This window comes from Puntigrus tetrazona, chromosome 16 (assembly GCF_018831695.1).
Source record: "Puntigrus tetrazona isolate hp1 chromosome 16, ASM1883169v1, whole genome shotgun sequence".
In the NCBI taxonomy this organism is placed as follows: domain Eukaryota; kingdom Metazoa; phylum Chordata; class Actinopteri; order Cypriniformes; family Cyprinidae; genus Puntigrus; species Puntigrus tetrazona.
The window spans coordinates 2,836,940-2,863,575 of record NC_056714.1 but is presented as its reverse complement, the minus strand read 5'-3'; the positions used below and the strand labels follow the sequence as shown (position 1 = coordinate 2,863,575).

General features: G+C 39.4%; 1 protein-coding gene across 1 annotated transcript in view; it reads right to left on the bottom strand.

The window, feature by feature from the left end:
- Positions 1-23,808: 23,808 nt before the first annotated feature.
- LOC122360340 (zinc finger protein 184-like) overlaps positions 23,809-26,636 on the bottom strand; it is a 14,331-nt gene continuing 11,503 nt past the window's right edge. The window contains exons 3-4 of the mRNA XM_043260861.1: positions 24,045-24,096; positions 23,809-23,951 (exon numbers count right to left, since the gene is read on the bottom strand). Of these exons, the coding sequence (XP_043116796.1) occupies positions 23,809-23,951; positions 24,045-24,096 (195 nt within the window). The remainder of the gene's footprint in view (positions 23,952-24,044; positions 24,097-26,636) is intronic.

The window sequence follows — 26,636 nt, the reverse complement described above, 5'->3', positions numbered from 1 at the left end:
AATCCTCCTCTGCGTATGCTATAGCAAACATGGCACAACTGTGGAAAGCAATGCATATTCATCACCACACAGACCGAAATCAACAACATGACAACCTGTAGATACACAGCGTAACGCATGTATGGGGAAAATGCAGAGACACTTAAGAACGAAATGAACAAACTGAACAAATGTTCTCTGGCCACTTTAATTTTCATTGTTTCTTAGAACAATGAATCTTAGGAGTCAGTAAAAAAAACCCACCGTGAGCTCAACCGTGAGCTGTCTGATAGGGGCTTGCTGCCCTCTTGTGCTCAGAAAACAGCATCACACTTGGGATTTGTTTGGGAAAAAATTGAGTACATTTGTTGAATTTGAATTAGATTGTCTACATTCTGCAATAATTTTTTGCAATTTAAATTGGGAAGAGAAGAAATGGAATTTATTAAATATCTATTACTCTAATTACAAACTGGAAAAAAATGCTCACACAATAGGGAAATGTCATTATTCCAATTTAACAATAACACTTTTTAGTATATATTAGTCATATATGCTATTCTTGAAAATAGATAGAAAGATAATGAAACAAACCGAAAGTAATACTTTTTCAGATACCACCTAGAAAGACAGATGAATGGATGGATATTTTCTTTAATAAATCACGCTTATTAAGTGTGCTGCTGATGAATCTGCTCTTGTTGTGTTTCTGAGGAGAATGTTAGAGTGGTTATACGCTCAGTTGCCATGTCTTGTGCATCCTGACTGCTTGCTGTGAACAGGTGCTGCTCTCGTCAGCACAGGTTCCTCTCCATTACTGCCCAACTGACCGTATGGGAGTGTGTATTTGAGGGGGATCCTTACGTGATCTTCAGACGCTTGAAATATTCAGTCTTAATTTATTTTATTCTACATTCATTTTGCTGCTGCTTTTATCCACTGCCGTAAGGTCCAGCAATATAAATAGTATTATAATATTATAGACTAGCTTAATTCAAAACAAAAGTAGAGGTGAAATGCAGAAAACGAGAGAAAGAAAAGAGCTTTAGTGTAATATGTGTCACAATTAGCAAACTCACATTTCAAATTTAATTCTACGCAGTAAAATATTTATTTCTAAAGCTACAATTTGTAATGTCTAGTTGGTGCTTTCTTATTTAACACAAAATTAGCTTTAAATAATTTTTGTATTTTCAAAGTCAATTGATTTTGTGCCTAATTAAGATTAATTGATCAAAAAACATCATGTAATTATGTGTGTTCAAGTATTGTGCCCCATACTCTAAATTGTGGCACCGAGGGAGCAGTAGGGAGTTTGGTGCCTTGCTTAAGGGTCGTATCAGTTGAGGTACTGCGGGTGGAAGAGAGCACTATACAATCACTCCCCCACCTACATTCCTTGCCGGTACAGAGAGTCCAACTCTCTGACCAACTGCAAACAGCTATAGAGGTTTGATAGAACTGGCTGGAAGACCTGCCAAGAGAGTATTGCAGTAGTCCATCCTGGACAAAACAAAAGTTGGAACAAGAGTTACGAAGTCTGTGTTGATCGAAAGGACTGGATCTTCTTAATATAGTATGAGGCAAACCTGCAACTAAATTAAATGTCTATTTCTATATATGTCTATGATGTATATATTGTACATATAAAGAGATAGAAATCTTTTGATAAATGCAGTTCACCAGCTTTTTAGCACTATTTAAACTTCTTGTAGGAGCCATATTCACTTTAATTTTATAAATGTTTATTTAAATATTAGTTTGGTGCTAAAATGTTAATGGTGTCTGTTTCTTTAAGTGTGTGCCCTCTATAGGTACCAGAGAGCTGAGAAAATGTTAAAAAGGAAATACCATCCCTGACAGGAGGGGGCGCTGGTGTGGGAGCTTACAGTTTTTTGACCGTGCACATGGCATGGAACTGGCCTACATTTAGATTTAAATTGTTTGTTTTATTTTACAGTTTGTTTGTTTTGGTTAAAAATAAATTTAAGATATTGCTGTAACCTCAACAAATCTGGATCTTTTACTTTGCACGCGTCAGGACATACACATCAACACCTCCTACAGTGGCTAAGACAAAGGGACAGAATTGGACATCTGAACCCGTTTTTACCACTACAATATGTCAAAAAACTTTGCTTTCAAAATGGAATTGGTTTGAGAAGAGGATAAATCTTGATTGGAATGGATTGAGACCGTATGGTACTGGAGCAAACAAAGGAAACTTCTCAAAGAGGTATGTGTTTGAGGATGCAAGGTGCTGAGCTAATGCTAAGTTAAATTTGAATGTTATTGGAAAGACTTTTCAAGTTTGATTCTGCAGACAGTGGATATAGGAATTCATTTGATGGAAGAATTCAAAGATCTCGATGTGTGTAATTTTTAAGAAGTATCAACGGAGATCTGATTGAAAAGGGTTTGTCTTTGGATTGAATCTGATTGTTTGAGACAAAATGGAGGATTTAATGTTTAATGTAGAGCAAGCCCCTAGCTCAGCTCAAAAAGACTTAATTGAGGATGCTGCTCGTTTGAAAGCCAGTAGAGCAGGCAAGATGGCACATCTTACAAGGCGAATGAATATTGTTAATTCTTTGATGGCTGATGGTGAATATTTGGAAGAAGTAAAGGGGAACATGTTGAAGTTCAATGAACAGCTTGATGAATTCAAGTCTCTTCAAGAATCATATGTTGAAGTGTTAAGTGAAGAGGATAAAGCAAGTTGAGGAGTTTGTTTGCACTGTTGAAAGGTGGATGTCTGCTGTTCAAAACTCTGACTCTCAAGCTGATACTCAAGTTTCTTCTGCTCATAAAGTCACTAGTCAAGAAGATGATGAAGATAATGCCTCAGTAGTTTCATTTGTGCATAGTAATAGATCTGGCGGTTCCAGCAGATCAAGTTCAAGCAGAACAAGTGTGTTAGCATCAACTTCAGCACGTATCTCTGCAGAGGCAAAGAAAGCAGCATTACTTGCAAAAGCTAATGCACTGCAACAAAACCATGCTATAGAAAAGACAGAAGAAGAACTTAGAAAGATGAAAGAGGTTTGGGAAGTTCAAGCAGAAATTGCAGCCGCCACAGCTAAAATTGAGTATCTCAAGACTACTGAAAACTCTGTAACAAAAGGCAATGTGAACACTAAAGATCCCATGAATGTTTATTGTAAGGAGACGTTGAGTAAAATCCCATCAAGTGCTGCATACACTCTACAGGTAAAACCAAAAGAGAATGTTCATGCACAACTCCCTATAGCACCAAATGTGACTGTGACTGCAATACATTCTTATCCTCAGAATAGTAATGCTATTCAGCAATCTAACACTGTGAATACTGATTCTAAATCATCTGCACAAATATCTCATGCAGCTCAAGCAAGATCACTAACAAAGAGTGATTCATCTACAATTCTTCAAAGACAAAACAACCTGACAGACATGCTTGTGAAACAACAACTTCTTTCCACCTTACCCAGGGGAGAGGTTCCAGTTTTTAATGGAGATATTCTGCAGTACAGGGCATTCCTTCATTCTTTTGAGCACATCATAGAAAGTAAAACTGATGACAATGAAGACAGATTACATTTTCTCATTCAGTACACAAGGGTATCACAAGGTAAAGATGGTAGATCTTGTCAGCTTCATTGAAAAACAAGCTAACATTGTCTCAGACCCAATATTTGGTGTTATCCGAGACTCAAGTCCAAGTAAAGGAACACCCAAAGTGCTAACGATACCTAAATCTAAAAGTAGTTTTGCCACCAGTGTTCAAGAGAAATCACTACAGACATCAACTAAAGGTTCACCACCACAGTCATGCCTCTACTGTAATAATGGACATGAATTGCTGTCATGCTTGCAGTTTGGAAAGCAGCCACACAGGGAAAAGATAAACTTCATAAGACAGAAAGGAATCTGCTTTGGGTGCTTGACCAAAGTAGGACATGTGAGTAAAGACTGCACAAAGCGTCTCACCTGCACCATATGTAACAAACAACATCCAAGTGTACTACACATCAAACCAGCGGAATCATCCACACAGATTAAGAAAACGCCTGTGAGCAGCACACAGGTATCTCTGCGAGATGGTAAGCATAATGGAGTCAGAAAACCACAGGGTTACACAGAGTGTTTGCTGTCAATTGAAGTACAAATTAAAAGTTCAAAGGGAAGTCAGATTCTGCACACATATGCCTTTCTTGATCCTGGAAGTTCGGCAAGCTTCTGTACTGAGGACCTTATGAGGAAACTCAACATTGCTGGAAGAAAGACTAACATTCTTCTTCAAACTATGAGCCAGGATAAGTCTGTGCCCTCTAATATTGTCAGTGATTTGGAAGTTTCTTCATTGGAAGAAAATAACGTTATTCCACTGCCTGAAGTCTATACGCAAAAGAGCATGCCTGTTGATACCTCTAACATTCCCACAAAAGAAGAGTTGTCTAAATGGTCTTACCTGAAACGGGTACAGATTCTTAGGATTCCAGCCAAGGTGGAGCTGTTGATTGGAAGCAACACTCCCAAAGCCATTGAACCTTGGGAAGTCCTTAATAGTAAAGGGGATGGGCCATATGCGGTTAAGACTCTGCTAGGGTGGGTTGTTAATGGTCCCAAAGACAACCCACAGCAAGCAGTTTTAGCTGCAATGATGATATTGTTGTTGTTAACAGAATTTCTGTTTCAAACCTTGAAGAAATGTTGAAACAACAATACAATCATGATTTCAATGAAAGGTCAAGAGAAGACAAGGCGGAAATGTCTGTAGAAGACAAAAGATTCATCAAGATTGCAGAACAGTCAATCAAGTTGAAAGACGGACATTACACTCTTGATTTACCTTTTTAGGAAGGAAGACACAGCGTTACCTAACAATTATCAAGTAGCAGAACAGCGACTTCAGAGTCTGAAAAGAAAGTTCAAAAGGAGTGAACAATTCAAAATCGACTATGCTAAATTTCTTACAGAAGTCATAAATAAAGGCTATGCTGAAGTAGTGCCACAACAAGAATTAAAAAGAACAGATGGTAAACTGTGGTACATCCCACATCACAGTGTATAGCATCCACAAAAACAAACCATAAGAGTTGTCTTTGACTGCGGTGCTACCTTTCAAGGCAAATCCCTCAACTCAGAACTACTTCAAGGTCCTGACTTGACCAGCACACTTTTCAATGTTCTTACCAGATTTCGCCAAGAGCCTGTAGCTCTTATGACAGACATCAAAGCAATGTTCCATCAGGTCAGAGTATCAAAGTCAAATGTTGACTTTTTAAGATTCCTCTGGTGGTCAGATGGTGATGCCAGTATGCCTGCTGTGGAACATCGGATGCTAGTACATCTTTTTGGGGCAGTATCATCTCCCAGTTGTGCTAATTTTGCTCTGAGACAAACAGCCAAGGATAATAAAGACCGTTTTCAATCTGAGGTAATAAACACAGTTGAAAACAACTTCTATGTGGATGATTGTTTAAAGTCACTACCAACAGAGCATGAAGCAATAGAGATGGTAAAAGGCCTTACAGGCCCCTCCATCTCACAAAATGGGTGAGTAACAGTCGCACTGTTCTTACACACATTTCAAAGGAAGACAGAGCTCAAAATGTAAAGGAACTGGATCTTGACAGGGAAAGGCTTCCCACTGAAAGAGCACTTGGATTATTGTGGTGTGTTGAGAATGATGCATTTAAGTTCAATATTACTGTAAAGTGCAGATCCCACACCCGAAGAGACCTGCTGTCAGTTGTAAGCTCCATATATGATCCACTTGGATTCTTAAATCCATTCACTCTACCTGCAAAATTGCTTCTCCAAGATCTCTGTAGGAACAAATGTGGTTGGAATGAGGAAATACCACAAGCTGCAGTAGAAAAGTTGACAAAGTGGATAAAGGATCTTGATGAAATACAAGGTTTCAGAGTAGCACGATGTGTTAACCCCGACTGGGTTTGGAAAATTGAAGCAAGCTGAGCTGCATCATTTCTCTGATGCCAGTGAGCAAGATTATGGTACAGTGAGTTACCTGAGGTTGATTGATGAAACACTCACTGTACATGTGGCTTTCATGTTGGGAAAAGCCAGGGTTGCTCCGCTTAAGCAAATTACCATACCACGTCTAGAACTAACAGCTGCAGTGCTAGCAGTTAGAGCAGATGCTATGCTATGGAAAGCTTTGGAGCTGGATCTCAAAGACTCAGTGTTTTGGACTGATAGTCAATCAGTACTGAAATATTTTGCAAATGAGAGTGTAAGATTTCGCACGTTTGTTGCAAACAGAATCTCTGTTATCAGAGAAAACACAGATGTCATGCAGTGGAAATTCATCAGAACCAAGCAGAGCCCGGCGGACTTGGCATCAAGAGGAGTAAGTGCCAGCACATTGATAAAGTGCAAAGAGTGGATCCATGGACCAGACTTTCTATGGAAGAAAGAAGAGGAATGGCCTAAAGAGTCCCTGGTATCTGTGTCACTCTCACCTGATGATGCTGAAGTTAAAAGAAACACCGCTGTGTACAGTACTGTTCTTAAAGACAAGGAAAATCCTACCAGTCAACTGCTTAACTACTTTTCAAGTTGGACAAAGCTAAAGATAGCAGTTGCATGGTTCTTAAAGTTCATGAATGTTCTTCGATTACTCAGTACAAAAAGGAAAGAAATCCAGGTAGCCTACATAAATAACAACACTAAAAACCCAGACAAGGTATGTAAAAAGGTAAAAGCATTCAAAACATCACTTGGAGCACAATCCATAAGCTTGGATGATCTCTTAAATGCAGAAAAGGCTATTGTCAAGTTTTACCAAAGACAAAGGTATGCAAAAGAAATGTCACAAATGAAAAAGGCATCGAGTGTTAGAAAGAGCTTGAATCGGTTTAGCAGCTTGTACAAGCTCGATCCTGTAATGGATGATGGAGTTTTAAGGGTTGGAGGAAGACTAAACAAGTCTGCAATGCCTGAGGAAACAAAGCGACCAATAATACTTCCAAAAGATCTTCACATCTCAACGCTTATTCTTCAGCACATACATGAACAGCTCGGACATGTTGGCAGAAACCATGTTCTCTCACACCTGAGAAAGAAATATTGGATTATAAATTCTGCAGCCCGCAAAGTTCTGTCTAGATGTGTGGTGTGTAAGCGTATAAAGGGAAAAATCGGAGAACAAAAGATGGCAGACTTACCTAAGGAAAGACTACAAGCTGACCTTCCACCGTTTAGCAATGTTGGAGTTGACTATTTTGGACCTTTTGAAACAAAAAGAGGTAGAAGTCAAGTAAAAAGGTACGGAGTCATTTTCACATGCATGACAAGCAGAGCAGTTCACCTAGAAATGGCTCACTCGCTGACCACAGATTCCTGCATTAACGCTTTAAGACGATTCATAAGCAGAAGAGGTCAAGTGTTGCATATTCGATCTGATAACGGAACTAACCTGGTGGGTGCAAAGAGAGAATTACAGAATTCACTTTCAGAATGGAACCAAGGCGCAATCCAGAAAGCAATGCTCCAGAAAGGAATTAAGTGGACATTTAATCCTCCAGGAGCCTCACATCATGGGGGAGTGTGGGAAAGGCTCATTCGCATGGTGAGACAGATCCTGTGCTCTATTTTGCAAAACCACACCCTTGATGATGAAGAATTACAAACGCTCTTTTGTGAGACAGAATCCATCTTGAATAGTCGTCCCATTACCACAATGTCTGATGACCATCAGGATCTCGAGCCTTTGACACCAAAACATATTCTCCTCCTAAAATCTAGCCCTGCTTTACCACCTGGATTGTTTCAGAAGTCAGATGTATACATCAGACGTCAATGGAGGCAAGTACAATTCTTAGCTGACCTATTTTGGAAGAGATGGTGCCATGAGTACTTACCATTACTACAGGAACGACAAAAATGGTTTACTACCAAACGAGGACTACAGAAGGGGGATATTGTCTTAGTTGTGGACAGTTCAGTACCTCGTGGATCTTGGCCTATTGGAAGAGTAACAGAAGTTTTACCTGATTCCAAAGGACTTATAAGAACTGTTAAACTTAAGACAAAGACTGGGTTCCTGGAAAGACCTATCACCAAGCTTTGCCTGCTGTTAGAAGATACAGAAAACGACTAGAAAATTAAGTATTATTTCCTTGTATATGCATATATGACTCCATTCATATTTAATTTTTTTGTAATTGATGTTTAAACCCTCAATTAGGGGCCGGGTGTAGGAGCCATATTCACTTTAATTTTATAAATGTTTATTTAAATATTAGTTTGGTGCTAAAATGTTAATGGTGTCTGTTTCTTTAAGTGTGTGCCCTCTATAGGTACCAGAGAGCTGAGAAAATGTTAAAAAGGAAATACCATCCCTGACAAGAGGGGGGCGCTGGCGTGGGAGCTTACAGTTTTTTGACCGTGCACATGGCATGGAACTGGCCTACATTTAGATTTAAATTGTTTGTTTTATTTTACAGTTTGTTTGTTTTGGTTAAAAATAAATTTAAGATATTGCTGTAACCTCAACAAATCTGGATCTTTTACTTTGCACGCGTCAGGACATACACATCAACACCTTTTGTACTTAATATTCTAAAAATTATTCATTAGTAGTACTTATCATTTGTGTACTCATCCATGATGTCTCAATATAGCACAGTTATGAACTAAAATGCACTTTTAACATACTCTCTTTGTATTTACAAATGTATTTAGTTACCACTTGAGGATTGTTAGGCTGCATTAATTAGTCAACCGGCAACACTCAAAACACAATGTACTTGTGACATCATGAAAAGAATGGCACCTATTCTAATATTAGTCTGTTTCTTTCTCATTCTGTTTCTCAGCTTGTATTCAGATCAGATGGTGGATCAGCACCCAGATATGACGTTTATCTGAGACCATTCTGTATAGATGAGGTTTTGGTTCCTTGCAGCTGTCGCCTCTGGTTTGCTTAGTTGGGGCACTTACTTTCTAGCGATTATCGTCAATCTGATTACATAGACTGTCTCTGCATTTACTGTCTCGTCATTATAACATCCCTATCACTGCATTCTTCTATTTTATACTGTTCAGTGCTTTGACACAATCTAATAAACTAATAAACCTAATTAGCTGAGAGAAGCACAGGAAAATTGGTGCCATCAAGTGGCAAAAATAAGGCATGGCAAATAACAGATCCTGACAGGCCCCCTCCTAGGAACGGCTCCTGACGTTCCCTGCAGCTTTACCCCCTTTCTGTGCTCTGAATTCTTGAATCAACTCGGGATCTAGGATGTTTCTGGCGGGAGCCCAGGAGTGCTCCTCCAGACCGTAGCCCTCCCAGTCCACAAGATACTGCTGGGATTCTTGATTGTGACGAACATCAAGTATCCTGTGGACTGTAAATGTGGGTCGGCTGCAAAAACCTCTAGGAGCTTTATCTGGCATAACTAAAGGAGAACACAACACAGGTTTTAACAGGGATACATGAAAAGTGGGAATAACCGTAAGTGAATGGAGTAAAGTTAAGCGATACGTGACAGGATTTACTTTCCTAGCTATTCTGAAGTGTCCAAGGAACTTCTGACTCAGCTTACGGGACTCCAGCTTAAGTGGGAGGTTCTTAGTGGAAAGTTTAGCCCGGACATTTCTCCAGACCCTCCTACAGCATCTGATATGAGTCTGGACTGAGGGCCACTTCAGCCACTTCAGTTTCTTGCTCAAAGAATAGAGTAAGGATATAGCCAAACTGGCACTCAAAAGGTGAACAGCCAGTAGACGATGAGTGGAGGATATTATGAGCATACTCAGCCCATATCAGGTAAGAGGACCAGGTCGAGGGATTTCTGCATACCATACACCTGAGGGTGGACTCAAGATCCTGACTGACTCTTAAGGTCTGTCCATTGGACTCAGGATAAAAGCCTGAAGATAAACTAACTAGCCCCAAAACTAACTACAAAAGGCTCGCCAGAACCGGGATGAAAACTGGGGTCCCCGGTCAGACAATGTCCAGAGGGATGTCAAATACTCAAAACACATGGGTAGTGATAAATTCAGCAGTCTCTTTGGCAGAGGGGAATTTAGGTAGGGGAATGAACCGGGCGGCCTTGGAGAAGCAGTCAACAATTACAAAGATGGTAGTATTACCTTGAGACTGGGCAGACTGGTTATAAAAATCGAGAGATGTGACCAAAGACGATGAGGAATAGGCAGAGGTATAAGAGACCCTGAGGGGGAAGGTGAGATGTCTTGTTTTGATTGCACACAGGACAGGCCTTGACAAAGGTTGCAATGTCAGTCTTAACAGTAGGCCACCAGAAGAGCCTTTGCAGAAACTCAAGTGTGTGTGACATCCCAGGATCTCCCCAGGCGGGGATTTAGGCACTTTGCCTGCTGTATGTATTCCAGGTTCTTATGGTCTGTTCTTATGGTATTTGGCCCCCTCATGCCAGTGCCTCCACTCTTACAGAGTAATCTTAACAGCCAACAGTTCCCAGTCCCCCACATGATAATTCCTCTCAGCAGGACTCGGGTGCAGCCTGTCATCCTTCTCTGAGATAGAACAGCTCCAACACCAACATCTGACACATCTACTTCAAGGACAAAGGGCGGTTCAGGGTCAGGAATGGACAGAACAGGAGCAGACGTGAAGCAATGTTTGAGTTTTAGAAAGGCTGCCTCGGCTTCAGAATTAAAATTAAATTTGGTGAGACTACTTCTGGTAAGGGCAGTGAGAGGGGCAACCACAAAGTTGAAGTTTCGCACAAAACTTCCTTAAAAATTGGCAAACCCAATAAACCTTTGTACCTCCTTAACAGGAGAAGGGACTGGCCAGTCCAATACAGCACGCACTTTCTTGGGGTCCATCTGAACCTGCCCTGGCTTAATGACAAACCCCAGGAACTGTGTTTGTAGTGTGGAACTCACATTTCTCAGGTTTAACATAGAGGTGGTTCTCTAGGAGATCCCCCAAGACCTTTCTGACATGACTCACATGCTTTTGGAGGGACCTTGAAAAAATTAAAATGTCATCGAGGTAAACAAAAACAAACTTGTTGAGCATGTCTCGGAGCACGTCATTAATAAGGGCCTGGAAAACAGCAGGGGCATTAGTGAGGCCAAAGGGCATAACAAGGTACTCAATGTCCTGTAGGAGTGTTAAAGAAGTGTTATACCCAAAGAAGTGTTGAACGTAAACATAGTCCCCCAATGTAAACATGTCCCTCAAGTCCAGAAACAATGAATCATGCAATGGTTGAACAACTCTCTCAGTGCAGGCATTTTTCGCACTTTTCATTGTGGTGGCCTCTCTCCGCACTTCCTGGGAGGGCTATGGGCCTGAGGAGAGGTCACGGGTAGCAACCCGGGACATCCTGGATCTATCCCTATCGAGGAGTTTCATTGAGCCAGACCTGATCGACCAGTGCCACGACCACGGTGACACCCACGTCAAGCACCAGGAGTCGCTCCTAGAGGAGGTGTTTCTGTAACGCCAAGAAATTCCATTTTCCTTTTTGTTGTTTTAAATTCCTCTGAGATCTCTATGTCCCTCATATATACGTTTACTTTTTCACAAATTTTTTGCACTTGGAGGTAGCGCACGAGGCATGGGCACTGGAGGCACGGGCACTGGAGGCGGCCATCTTGGCAGACAGCCATCTTGGGAGGCGGCTCTGGGGGGAGCGGCCATCTTGGGAGGCGGCTCTGGGGCGGCCATCTTGGGAGGCGGCTCTGGGGCGGCCATCTTGGGAGGCGGCTCTGGGGCGGCCATCTTGGGAGGCGGCTCTGGGGCGGCCATCTTGGGAGGCGGCTCTGGGGCGGCCATCTTGGGAGGCGGCTCTGGGGCGGCCATCTTGGGAGGCGGCTCTGGGGCGGCCATCTTGGGAGGCGGCGGCTCTGGGGTGGGCGGCCATCTTGGGAGGCGGCTCTGGGGCGGCCATCTTGGGAGGCGGCTCTGGGGCGGCCATCTTGGGAGGCGGCCTTGGGGGCGGCCATCTTGGGAGGCGGCTCTGGGGGGGCGGCCATCTTGGGAAGCGGCTCTGGGGAGGCGGCCATCTTGTGAAGCGGCTCTGGGGAGGCGGCCATCTTGTGAAGCGGCTCAGGGAAGGCGGGAAGGCGGCCATCTTATGAAGCGGCTCAGGGAAGGCGGGAAGGCGGCCATCTTATGAAGCGGCTCAGGGAAGGCGGCCATTACAGGAGTTAATGCGGTGTCCTCTTCCTCCTCAATACCCAGCATGAATGCTGACCCCACAGTCACTAAAGCAAACTCTACAAACTTTGCAAGTGACTCACGTGGACCTTCGAACAAGTTGCGTCTTGAGTGGTTGATTTATTCCCTCATGAAAAAACTCAATTAACAAACAGTCTGGTAAGTCTGAGAGGTAAGCCAGGTCCAGAAATTCTCGGGTAAGTGTAAGAGGCGAGGCGAGGCAACAACAAAATCCAAAACAGGCAGAGGTCGGGTCAGGCAGCAAACTATCAGAGTATCAAAAGACAGGCAGGATCAAAACCAAAGAGTCTATAACCCGGTCCACTATATCCAATAACAAACTAACAATACAACCTGCAGGTGAGGGGCCTGCTACAGTATTTATAGTCCAGGAACAGGAAGTAGCAGCAGAGGGAGTGAACACAGATCATCCAGAGGTAAGGGCTCCCTCTGCTGGCTTGGTGACAAGGACGATGTGTTATTGTTTTATCTTGCCTAAAGGTCAATAATATATATTTTTTTATCTCTTTGCTTTTACATTACATTATCATTGTCCTATGGAAAATTAACCATGGTATTATTATTATTCCTATGATGAAAGTAGCCTATATTAACCATGTTTTTTTTTTTTTTTTTGTGGTTTTGTGGTATTTATAGTAATACCATGGTGGAACTATACACAGTTGTAAAACCATTGCTAATTTGTGGCTATAGCTTAACTATGCTATAGTAACCATGTTTTTTTGTCTGCCTTAGCTTCCTTGAAACCTATAAGATTATGTGAATACATTATGTGTCATTTCGGTAATTTTGCAGCAAATTCTCGAGGGCGCAAGGCAGGTAAAACTAAGCGATTCACATTAGTTTTATTACTGAATTGCTAATTCAAAATGATCACTTAGTGCATTCAACAGGCAAATACAACACCACCACCATAAAAAAGTCAGATTGTTGCCAGATAGGACAATGTGCCCGCCCCCGCTCATCATCACGTCTGTCTGATCCTTGAATATCGGCTAAAAGTGCAACCGCTACGTCAAATGTTTCTTTGCGGCTCGTGCGCGTGTTTATACATGACTGATTGAATGCAGTATGCAGACTTTGTTTTCTTTGTTACCAGCATTCTTTCAATTAACCGTTTATATCTTTGAAAACTTTGAAATTTTGTTCACCCGCGCAAGCCAGTATTAACCCGCGTAATTACATTTAAAACAGCCCAATCTGGCAACACCGCCTACGCGTGAGTAGAATATCACGTCACAACGTATAAATTCCAGCGCGTTCTAAAGATCGCTTCATTTCAGTGAGAATCCGAGCAAGAGCGAAGACGATTACATGAGCAGAGACTCGAAATCTGTTAAGACAGTCAGTCGACAAAAATTCAGCAAGTTTGATAGCGAGCGATACAGCACGTCGACACGCGTTTCTCCCGCGTTTGAGTCCATGGAGCTCAACTCCAGCAATTCGGTGTCAGCAGATGATCAGCTGATGTTGAGTGACTTTCCACAGACAGCTAGAGAAAAAACGCTTCAGAACAAGAAGAGGCTTCTCCTGCAGCAGCCGCTATGGAGAACAGCCCAACAGGTTAGAAATAACAGTAATTAGACGCTAATGGAAATAGCGTAATGATATATGTGACCTGAATAAATCCTACATATTACTTTAGAAAACACGACAAGATAGCGGCAGCAATCAAGGTATAAAGGTATATTAAAACAAAGGTTAAATGTATGCAGAAAAGTTATCATTTTGATTTCTGTTATAAAAGAATATAAATAACAGTAGAGAATAGAGATGATGAAGCTGAAGTGTCCACTTTTACCTAAAATCACAGATGATTTTCTTCTACATGATGAATAGCCTCAGTAATTGACTTATGGCTTCTGGTGGTAATATTTTTTCTATGTACCTATTTCTTTTTCTAGGAAAACTGAAGAAAAAGAAGGGTATCCGTGCATTGTTCCTGCAAACACAGAGGGCTGTTAAGCGTGCTGCCCTCTCCTGTGGCAGAGGCAACAGAGTGACCCCAAATGTACTTCTCGTTGAGCCAATGACACGAGATCAAGTGAATCCACAACCAGGTCCATCTAGAGCTGGTTGTGAGTTATTGACTGACCCACGTCTGTCTCATCTTGATGCTGGCGTAACACCTGTCCCAGGCCTTTGCTCTGTCGGGCAGAGACCTAACAGTGATCTAGGCATTTCAGAGACAAAACCTGTCCCGGATCCATCTGATTTTGGGTCAGATGTTGGTGAGTCTATTGTCATTGTTATTGTACTGTCGAAAATGTAAGCTGGTGTTTAAAAAGAAATATGTAAAAAAAACAAAAACATTTGATCACATTTCTTGTTAATGCCAAGGTCATAAATAATATATATTTTTAGCATATTTCATTTTTTAAAGGAGAACAGGTGATTATTATGGATAGTGTTAAGTTTGTTTTTGGTGGAAATTAACAATACATTATATTTTTTATTTCTTTTATAGAAAAACAAACAAAGAAGAAAGGCATCAAGGCATTCTTCAAGCGATCATGGAAGGCTATGAAGCTTCAGATGATGACCTCAGATCATTGCTGCAATCCAGTGGATATCCAGCCTGCTCTATCCAGCACTGAATGGTTGTTGTCAGTTCATCCATGTCTGTCTGGTGTGGAGATGACAGTTAGTGCTGATCCGCCAGCTCTTGAGACATCATGTAACTCAGGCATATCCAGTCTTGAAATGACACCTGAGAGTGATCCTGCTGATCCTGAGTCATCACCTGATCCGTGTCCATCCAACTCCAGTGTTGCTTTGAAGTTAATTTCTGTGTCAGAGCCATCTAGTTTTGAGGTAACACCTGTACCAAGCCTAGCTAGTGTGCAGCTGATACCTGACATGGGTCAGGATGATCTGGAGACATCTGGTCCACCTGGTTTTGGGTCAGCAGCTGGTAAGTTATTAGTCTTCTGTCATTATAGTAGTAATTTTACTTTTACTTTTTCTTCATCTTTTGTGTTTGATTATTTGTGATTGTTTCTATTTTGTGATGATTTTTATTTTTTTACTAGGTGGGGAAGAAGAAAAAGGCATCTATGCATTCTTCTGGCGAAATTGGAGGGCTATAAAGCTTTCCGTCTTCACTTTATTCAGCGCCAACAACGTGACCCCAGATACATGCAGCACTGGGTCAATGGCTCACCAGGATCCAGTGGATCTCCAGCCCTTTTGTGCTTTAGCAAGTAATCCGGGTCCATCTGGTCTCAAGATGATCCCTAAAGCCAATCAGGCTCATCCTCAGTCGGATCGGTCCAGTCAGGAATTATCAGCTGTTCCTGGTCCATCCATTCTCAAGTGGACAGTGGATCCCAAGATAACTCCTGTTCCAAGTCTAGGTTGTGGGCCGGCTGTAGGTGAGTAAATTCCTTTTAAAGCGGTTAACTAGTTAGCCAACGTTCTGGAGCAGGGCCACGCTACCCAAAAAAATCACCTGACTTCCTGAGACACTCATATATATTTTTTTCTGGAACCCACCCATCCTTCCCCTTTTCTCATCCATCCAGCCAACCTTATGTCACATTCTCTTTCTAGAGGGGTCAAAGATTTAATCGTGATGATACCCCCACTGAAACCCTAACCTGACCATCACCCATTCTCTCTACCCCTTCATCCTCTTTCTTCTCTTCCCCAACATTTTGTTCAACAAACCATTGCATAGCTTGTTTGTGGCGTGCTCCTAGCTCATGAATTAGTAGTATTTATCCATGGCGTTTGTCTAATCCTGATGCATTCTGATACATTTGCTTCTTCTGATCTAGGTTTTTCCATGTATATTTTCATTATATATAATTTTGCATGTGTTTATGTATTAATTTTTAACTGATTGCTGTTTAGTTTGCTCAGATCATGTACCTCACTGTTGATACAAGCAGTAAACAAATATTATTTTTATAGCCACGGCATATTAATAAATATTCTCAGTCTACAGGGCTACTGTTAAAGTTCATGTTAAAAAAAGTGGCAGTTTTATATACTCATGGTCTTTTTGAATTGTTTTTTTTATTTTTCCCATTTCAGGATCATTTTCCTCTCTTTATGAAGTGGGAGAAAAGCTGGGTTCTGGATCCAGTGGCACTGTGCATGAGGCTACTCGTAGAGCTGATGGCCAGATGGTAAATCACTCTTGTCTTATTGCATTAATTTGCCATTCTTTTTTTAATAATGTAACATAAAGATAATCAAAACATGTTTAAAACGATTTACAAAGTCTTAATGAGTATGGTCATGTGAGCCATTTGATTAATTTGAATTGCCATCTTGCAGGTTGCTGTGAAGTTCATTCAAAAGAAACGCTGGGAATATTTTATTGATTTGGTAAGATTGCAGTTGTGTTTCATTAATAAATATATTTCATATTAAGCTACAAAAGTCTGCAGCCACAATGGTTTCAGACTTTTAAGACTGCATTTATATAAGTATAACACATGGAAGTGAAAGGTCACAGTTAATCTATTGTCAAACCTTTTTTTTCTAGCCTGGATCTACCAAACCTCTGCCTTCAGAAGTGGCTGTGAATCTGGTGATGAGAAAACCACCCACAAGCCCCCACATCATTCAAATGTTGGAGTGGTTTGATCAGTCAGACCAGCGCATCCTAGTTATGGAATATCCACATCCATGCGAGACCTTGCTGAAATTTATTGCATGCAAGGGAGGTTACCTAGATGAACCCATGGCACGCGGCTTTATGCGGCAAGCGGTGCTTGCAGTCAAACACTTTGTGAAACTGGGTGTCTACCATGGAGACATCAAGACGGACAATGTGCTGGTCAACATCGAGACGCTGCAGCTCAAATTCATAGACTTTGGCTGTAGTGACCTTGTGAGAACGTCTGGCTCTGAAGGTGTGTTAACCTTTTATGTTAAATTAGCAATAATATATCAGCCATAATATGTAATATTTAATAGGTCATTTCACAAAAATGTCAACACTGGGCACAACTGTGCCAATCCAAGCTTATTGTTCCACAACAATATACACAATTGTGTTTTTCTTATACTGTAGTATATGCTAGTGAGGTAGTTTCTTATAGATGACGACAAATAAAATTTGAAAATCTCTTTGTTTCCGTGAACAGGAAGAGCCAACAGAAAATGGATGGTCTCAGTAACAGTCTGTTCTTTGGGGAAGCTGCTTTTTGACATTGTGCGCAGAGACCAGAGTTTAGAGGAGTTTATCTCTCTGAACGATGATCTATCAGTTTCCTCCTCCAGTCATCCAGTGTCCAGAGGTGAGGAAGCAGTACACAATGACAATAACACACACGTAAAACCACAGGGAGTTATCTGACTAAATGTAAAGGTAATAGACAAAACACTTAAAATGATTAGGGGATATCAACAGTATATATTTCTGAAATTAGTTCAGAATAGACTGTTTAAAATTGAAGACAGTATAAAATACTACATATTTCACGTGAAAACATTACGTAACCATGGTGATGAGGAGTGTACATGACTAACCAGCTTTTCCTGAAAACTTGTACAGAATGCAGAGTTCTAGTACAGCAGTGTATACAAAGTGATCAAACCAAGAGACCAACGCTAGAACAGATTTTAAAACATTCGTGGTTTAAGCAGGGAAAACTCTGGAGGCTCTGGAGACAGGTACTGTAGTGTGAAGGCAGATAATAGGATGATCAATACTCATACTTTTTTGATTCTAATATTCTAATAATATATATAATAATGTGTTTATATCTTACATCTAATATCATTACATATATGTGCATATATATTACAACATTTTAAATATTTGATACAAAATGTAAAAAATTTTACATTTTTATAAAGCATGTATTTATAATACGTTATAAGGGTATTCTTAAGGCATTATAATGAATGCATAATGCATTCTAAAAAAAAAAAAAAAACCTTATAATGTGTTAACATCTTATGAATGTTCATAAGAATGTGTTATATTTACTTTCACTAATTTATGGTTAAAACTTTTAAGAGTATGGTAATTCATAACACAGACCAAAAAAATCATAAAGGCCAAATAAAAAAAAAATCTATATTTTCATTAAAATTGTATTAAAAAAAATCAAAAATAAAACAATTAAAAACATATTTTGTGTGTCCTTTTTTGTTTATGTATCATAATAACGGTGCTGGTTGTTGAATTTGAACATGGTTTATCTTCAAGCACATTAAAAACACCAATGAGTTACTTCTCAGGTTGGTGACATTATGAACTTGGCAGAGCATTAAGTCTATGCAACCACATGACGCTTTTTGATTGATGTCGACGAGTCACGTTATGCGGAATGCGATCATTTTATTTTTAGTTTTCTTATAACCCCAAAAACAACTTAACAGGTATACAAGCATCCACCTTTCCTTAATTACTAGTTCAATTTACAGTTTACACTTGTATAAGAAAATAAATAAAATAATAATAATAAAATAAATAAATAAAAATACATAATAATAATAGTAGTAGTAGTAATAATAATAAGAAAAATAAATAAATACATACATACATACAAAAAAAAAAATTAAAAATAAAATAAAACATAAATAAATTAGTCACAGACAGTATTTACAATGCCCAGATCAGTACAATACCAAGTAAAGTGTACATTTACATGATATTCATGTATGGTTCCCAAAGCCGATCAATGTCTCTCCGCTTGCCCTTTGCAATATAAGTTAGTCTCTCCAGTCCGATACAGTATAATATCTCCTTTTTCCACATTTTCAAGGATGGAGCATCCATACTCCTCCAGCACAATGCAATAATTCTCCTAGCTTGAAGGAGACCAAAATCTAGAAGCATAGTCTGCTTCAAAATAGAATCGAGTGGATATATATACAGAGTTTAACATTCAGAGGAATTTTATCCTTGAGCACATCAGACATACATACAGTGTTTTTGGAAAGAAGTTATTGGATTTTTTGACATTCCCAAAGGCAATGATATAGTGTGCCTTTTTCATCAAGACATTTAGAGCACACATCTGGGATATTAACAGATATACAATGAAGTTATGTAGGTTCTCATTAACCATTTATTGAAGAAATTTTGTCACGGTGTGGTTAGCAAGAGAGCGCTCAACTGGTATAAGGTAAACTTAAACACTTATTCAGATCTACTCAGAACGAAATTATATATTTACAGGCAGGCAGGCAGACAGACAGGACAAAAACCACACGCATATTAAAGACGAGAACCGACGATTACACTGGATCAAACTAGAACTTAAATACAAACAGGAAATCACTAAATTAACTAGACACAGGTGAAGACAATCACACAATTAACAAAAGTAGGTCACACAGAACACATGGCACACGACAAAAACAACAACAAAAAGAGTCCAAAGACGTGACATAACTCCCCCCTCCTGGAAGGTGCGTCCTCGCACCTAAAGTAACATCAAAAAAAACAAAACACAAAACTTAGAATTGGGGATAATGGATCTTGGGAGGAGGTTCTGGTAGAGGACGGCCCCCAGGAGGGGTTAGGCACACAGAGTCCAGGGAGGAACAGACGGAGGGAGGAGACAGGAGGGATCTGGAGCAGGAGGAGATCCAGAGGACCCAGAACCCAGCCATGAAGGTCCACGGTGGAGCCGACGGAGGGAGGAGCCATGGAGGAGGAGCGGCCATCGACTCCATGGGGCTGATTGACGGTGACAGAGCAGGTGGTGGAGGAGACTGAGGCGGAGAGCCAAAGAGCCAGGGTGACGCGGAGGCGTTGGAGGACCTAGGCGACGCCGCAGGCTTCGGTGACTGATGCGGAGATGAGGAACGAGAAGGATGCGGCGGTGCCAGAGTGACAGAGGACTGAGGTTGAGCCAGAGGGAAGGAGGAGCCTGACAGAGCCAGAGGGATGGAGGGATGAGGCGGAGCCGGAGGAGAGGAATCTTTGGGCGACGGATGGTCGACGACAGACCAAGGCGGAGCAGGAGGGACGATGGAGCCTGGTGGAGCTGGTGGCCTGATGGAGCACGGTGGAGAGGAGGGAGCTAGGAGCCTAGGGGAAGCCGACGGGTCTACAGGCCGAGGAGGATTCCGGGACTCGGAGGCCAGACAACGTATCCAATTTCCAAGTATTTAATTTATCCAATGTTGATTCAGTACTGTATTTGACCAATAAATTGTAATACCTAGATATATGCCCCCTTCCTTCTAAATTTTCCATTATTTCCTTTAATTTTAATAAAAATGGTATACAGCTTATCTGTTCCATTTTTGATGACATGTAATTTTTGAACTGTAAATATTAAAAAAAAAAAGTTTTTTGGTGATTGAATATTTCTGGCATAAATTATCAAAAGAAAGTAAAACTCCATCTTCATATAAATCCATAATTTTCTGAATGCCTCTTGTATTCCACAACTTAAAGCCTTCGTCTTTATTACCTGGTATAAATTGTATATTACCCCAAATGGGAGTAAATTGGGACAGTTTTGGCATGTCCCCAATATGTTTATGTGCAGCATACCAAATTGAAATTGTATTTTTAAGAAAAGGATTTCTTGTGTTGCACTTCAATAACTTAACATCTGAAGAGTATAAATACATTTTTAATGGCAATTCTGGGGTGTACGATTGTTCAATGTCCTGGAGGTGGTGTTGTATGAAAATAATTGAACGCTGAAGTCAGCTGGGCAGCCATATAGTACCATCTGAAATTAGGAAGCTGTAGCCCTGCCTTTCATAAGGTAAATGTAAAAGTTTAAAATGAAGTCTAGCTTTTCTGTCGTTCCAAATAAATAGTAGTTTAAGTTTATCATAAAAGCATTTGGTAATGGCAGTGTTTGAAAATAGTATAAAAAATTTTGTAGAATAGACATTTTTATTATGTTAATTCGTCCAATCATGGATATTGGTAGATTTGACCATTTCTGCAATATGTCACTAGTTCTGTCCATCAGGATATCATAATTTATTGGGATTATTTATAAGGTTGGGAGTAATTTTAACCCCTATATAACTAAAACCATCTGTTGTTGTCATGAACGGGGTGTTTATTATAGGTTTATGTCTTTCTTGCTTATTAAGAAACATTAATACTGACTTAGAATTATTAATTTTATATCCAGAAAAGTCTCAGAAGTTTTCAAGTAATCTCATCATATTAGGAATACTGCTTTTAGATTTCCATGCAGATGTTATAAAATAATCAATTTGTGAATGAGTTTTATATGAGCTTGAATAACAGGAATATTCTCTTTTATTTGGGTTCAGCATTCTCCAATCTCCAGTTAAAGTTAGATCTTTCATATAATCAATTAATATTTTCCTAGTTTGTGTATGAATTGTATCTATTTGAGTGGATCTGTCCAATATTGGGTCGAGGGTACAGTTAAAATCATCTCCAGTTATATTAAATCCCTCCAAATCAGAAACAGTTAAAAATAATTTCACAAAAAATGATGGGCTGTCTTCATTGGGACTATAAATGTTTATAAGATTTAGCTTTTGTATCAAAATATTCCCCTGAACAATTATACATCTTCCAGAAGGGTCTTGAATGGTTTTAGTAACTTGTAACAGTGATCTATGGATGAGGATAACTACTCCCCTTGCATGAGAACTGAAGTTTGCATGAAATATTTGGCCTGGCCATCTTTTACTTAAGCAATGCATATCTGATGCCATCAAATGTGATTCTTGTATAAACACAATTTTCTATTTTCAATACTGGTTTCAGTTTGACCGGTTTTCTCATTCCCTGGACAACTTGTAATTTTAATATCTAAATTATCTTTTGGCTTTGTTTTCTCCATAAATTACTGTCTTGGTATATAAGATATAAATAAAAAAAAATAGTGAAAAGGAAGAGAGAGAAAAATAAAAATAACAAAATAAAATTAAAAATAATAATAACAATAAAAAAGTGGTGCAAATATACACAAACAAATCCCCTCCCACTGTTTCAACTCTAGCATTCTCAACCGAGATGCCAACCCCTTCTTGTTAACTGAAAATCTGACGGACGCTGATGCACGATAATTGAGGAGCAGCTAGCCAGCATAGCTCAGCTCAAGATCTCAACAACAGTTTGTTCCTTTTACCAGTGCAACTTAAACATGCAATTCAACTTATTATATTACATTTCCCTTTTAACATAAAAAACATGTAGCTTGACCTTATCAAGAACACGTCCCCATAATATACATAATCTACAAAACGTAATCTACAAAGACAACTCAATTGTCTACAGCCAACTAATAAAAACAAAAATGTTCAGTAGGCATAAAACTCAACACAGCAACTAAAATGTTTCAAATAGCTTGTACTCGCTACCTCTCGATCATCCGCTGTATTTTACAGCTTATCACATATTTCTACTTGTTTGTGTAGTTACTTAACTGGTGATTGTACGTTGACAGTGAAAGTAGAACGTTTCTGCTTCATGCGGCGTTGAAAAAAGATCTTGCCGTTATGTAGCACTCTCAGTTTGCATGGGTTGAAAACCACAGAATACATTGATATCAACAAACAGCTTCGTAACTGAATTAAATCAGCTGAGAGGTCCTGCGCAAAAGATATCTTGACCCTATCGTGCATTGATTCATGGTAGACGAATTCCTTCTCCTGAAACTTTAAGAAATGGATGAGAATAGCTCTGTTTTGGTTGGGCTTCCCAGACGCTAGTGTGCGATGCACCCATTCTAAAGTGAACAATTTGTCCGCTCCCAGCCATTGTGCCAACATGTCGCTCACGAATTCGATGAGTTTTTTCTGGCCCTCGGTGCCCTCACGTATACCATAAAGACGGAGGTTTTTCCTTCTGCCTCGGTTCTTCCAGGTCATCCGTCTTTGAGTCAAGATAAACGATTCGTTTGATGGCCGAGTCAAGCCAAGCTTCTGTTTTTCCAGTGACTTTTCCGTATCGTGAATGCAGCCTTCAGCCTCTTCGATACGCAGTGCGTTAGAAGAAACATCATCTCTTTTTACATCTGACACTTTACTTGTCATATTGGTCAGACGAGTGTCAATATTGTCCAACTTTTTGACATATCAACGCGATGTTGTATTAAAAGAACAGTAACGTATAGTAAGAGTTTTTTATATTAAATCGTGCACAGCTACTCAGAACTTCTCCGTTAAGATGCCATCTTGGTACCAGCCACGGACTTCATCCTCTCCATCAGTAGAGCCCAACCAGCCTCAAGCAACAGCACATCCAAGTTTTCCTTTGAAACGGGGGGTCAATTAAGGTAGCCTCCTAGAAGAAGTTCTTAATGCCTTCATCCTGAAATGAAACATGACAAACTAGTGTTGTACAGTTGAAATTATGTTGTTGGGTGTTTTTTTGTTTTGTTTTTGTTAAAAGCATAAGCTCTTAAAGAAAACGAAAAATGCCTGATGTTGTTTCTCTAGATCTCCCCAGGCTTTCTCTCTCAAAGCACTGATAAAAACAGTGTCTTGTTCAGCCACCGTAAAATGCTCCTCCAGCTTAATCAGTATAGGAAGAATTTGGCCACATGTGGGTGACTACACAGAGAGTTGAGGACATGATTTTAACAAAATCCTCTGCTTTCTGGAAGTCATCATCTGTGAGCCTTTTCTAGTCTAGGGGGAAAAAAAGAAAATATGAAGATAAGAATAAAAACAACTATTGTTGCTCATTGTTTCACAACTGATCTTGTTGTCTATTACTTGTCTTTCTCCATTGGCTTCCTGAGTCGTTGGTCAAGTGATGCTGCCTGGATGGCCGGGTACTGCTCTGAAAATCTTTCCCCCATCACGAAAAGGGAGTTCCACCGTGTTCTGACATCCATGTTATGTTGTGGCAGATCTGAAACACAAAAGCAAATTTTGAATTACAATTTACTGATAAGTTTGTAACAAACTTTTACTTTCTGAGATATATAATGACTACGCTACTTACTAAGAAGTTGCTGTTTCTCCCGCAGCACAGTCTTTGCCATCGAGAACCTGCTCTACAACAGTACGAAGTCTGGCACACCACTTTGTAACGGCATGGATGCTGTAAACCTTTGTGGGCACAGCACCCCACCTTTAAAAGCTTAAGATTCTTCAGTGCAACATCCATATTGCTGGCGTTGTCTACTGTGGTGGCTACAACTTTAGTGTTTATCTGGAATTCCTGTAGAATGTATCTTGTCTGATAAATTGTTTGTGACTCATGCACAATTTTGGTTTAGACTACTTTTTACAGAGCCTACTATTTATAATTGTTTTTTTATCTGCTTAAAAAAAGGATTTTTTTGTTTGTCACCATACTTTCTTTTATAACTAGTCATGTAACTGTCTTTAAATAGGGAAAAGTGGAAGTGTTTGGTATTTTCTAAATTCATCCCTGTTGAAATCCTAAGGAATGAATAGAGCTAAGCTAAGGCTAACATAATGGTGCTGCACATTAGAGTGATTAAGTGCAACTGTGATGGGAGAGATATGTCTCACCGTCTAAGTTGAGGGAAGAACATAAAATCACTTTTGCTGTTCGACAGAGCATAATACGTTGAAAAACTTGGTCGTATTGGGTTAGACCGCCCGTACAGTATCTGTAACTGTGCAAACATCACAATGGAATGGCCAGAAGTGTGATTTCCTAACAATTTTTATTATCTGATTGAATCTTCAGGCAAGAGACTGCTTACTAAGCCTATACATGATGGCTTGTGAGGTAAACATTTGCCGTTTTTTTTTTTACTACTTTTTAATAAACTAATAATAACTAGAGTAAAAGCCTGTCATAGTTTTTTTTATTGATATGTTTCAAATAATTTTAACATTTGACAAAACATTTAAAGGTCAACTGAAGTGAAATGCACAGCATTATCTGGTTTGTATACTCTAATAATAATAATAATAAACATGTAGCCATAGTTTAACCATAGTATCTGCAGTAAAACAGTGGTCATAGGCTAGTGTATTCTACAGTTAGATTTTGACACTCTCCTCTGGGAGATCCTCATGTCCTTGTCCTCCCTACAACTGTTTCTTTATTCCGTTCCCACATGGATGCTTCTCTCATAGATACATCCGTCTGGATGTTAGAGGGGTTCAGACGGTCATTGGTGTGTACGCTACCCCGAGCCATGTGGTGAATGGGTTTACACTACACTTTTGATACTTGGCAGTAAGAAGTGTTTTTCTTGGAGATATCAAAAGGAAGTTAAGAACTTGTAAGTACATATCTTTTGGCATGTGTACAACATGTGCCATCTTTTGTTTCATTGGCTTAGGGAAATGTCTATATAAACCATTGTATTTGGGAGTAAACCCACTCCAAATAAACCTTTGGAGTAAGGATATATACGTCTTCTCTATATGTTTTCTTGCTCCCCGGCCGTAACACCCTATGAGATGACGGGACCGTAAAAGATGTTAATTATTTAACACCTACTTTTACTACAGTAATACCATGTTCATTTACCGTAAGGGATTGTGTATATGAGAATAAAGGTTAATAGATCATCATGACATTTACATCATGAAATATGGAGACATTTATTTGATGTGAAGGAGGGCTGTAAGCCTTCATATTGGGACAGATGGGTCAATGAACGGTACGTCTAGCCTATATGGACTGCATATAAATATGAATATTAGGCTTTAAATGTTTCATACGTTGTATATCCATAACTGCGCTGGGAGTTCCGATGTTGTGTGCTACTTCCATCTGCTTATTCGCCGGTATATAAATCCACTAAATGTACAAATTAGATTCTGGCTGCAGGTGTTTTTCTGATTTCATATTTTCAATTTTAGTAAGATATCGAAAATATGAAAGAAAAAAAAACAAGTAGTTGTTTGTTTTATCTGTAAATTAATAATTATATAAGTCCTTTTTCCATTATCTGAATTTGAGTCCTTAATTGAATATGAAAAGAACGAATGATACATGGATTTTATATATATATATATATATATATATATATATATATATATATATATATATATATATATATATATATATATATATACTGTATATATATATATATACTGTATATATATATATATACTGTGTATATATATATATATACTGTATATATATATATATATATACTGTATATGTATATATATATACTGTATATGTATATATATATGTATATGTATATATATGTATGTGTATATATATACAGACGTGGACAAAATTGTTGGTACCCTTTGGTCAATGAAAGAAAAAGTCACAATGGTCACAGAAATAACTTTAATCTGACAAAAGTAATAATAAATAAAATTCTATAAATGTTAACCAATGAAAGTCAGACATTGTTTTTCAACCATGCTTCAACAGAATTATTAAAAAAATAAACTCATGAAACAGACCTGGACAAAAATGATGGTACCCTAACTTAATATTTTGTTGCGCAACCTTTTGAGGCAATCACTGCAATCAAACGCTTCCTGTAACTGTCAATGAGACTTCTGCACCTCTCAGCAGGTATTTTGGCCCACTCCTCATGAGCAAACTGCTCCAGTTGTGTCCGGTTTGAAGGGTGCCTTTTCCAGA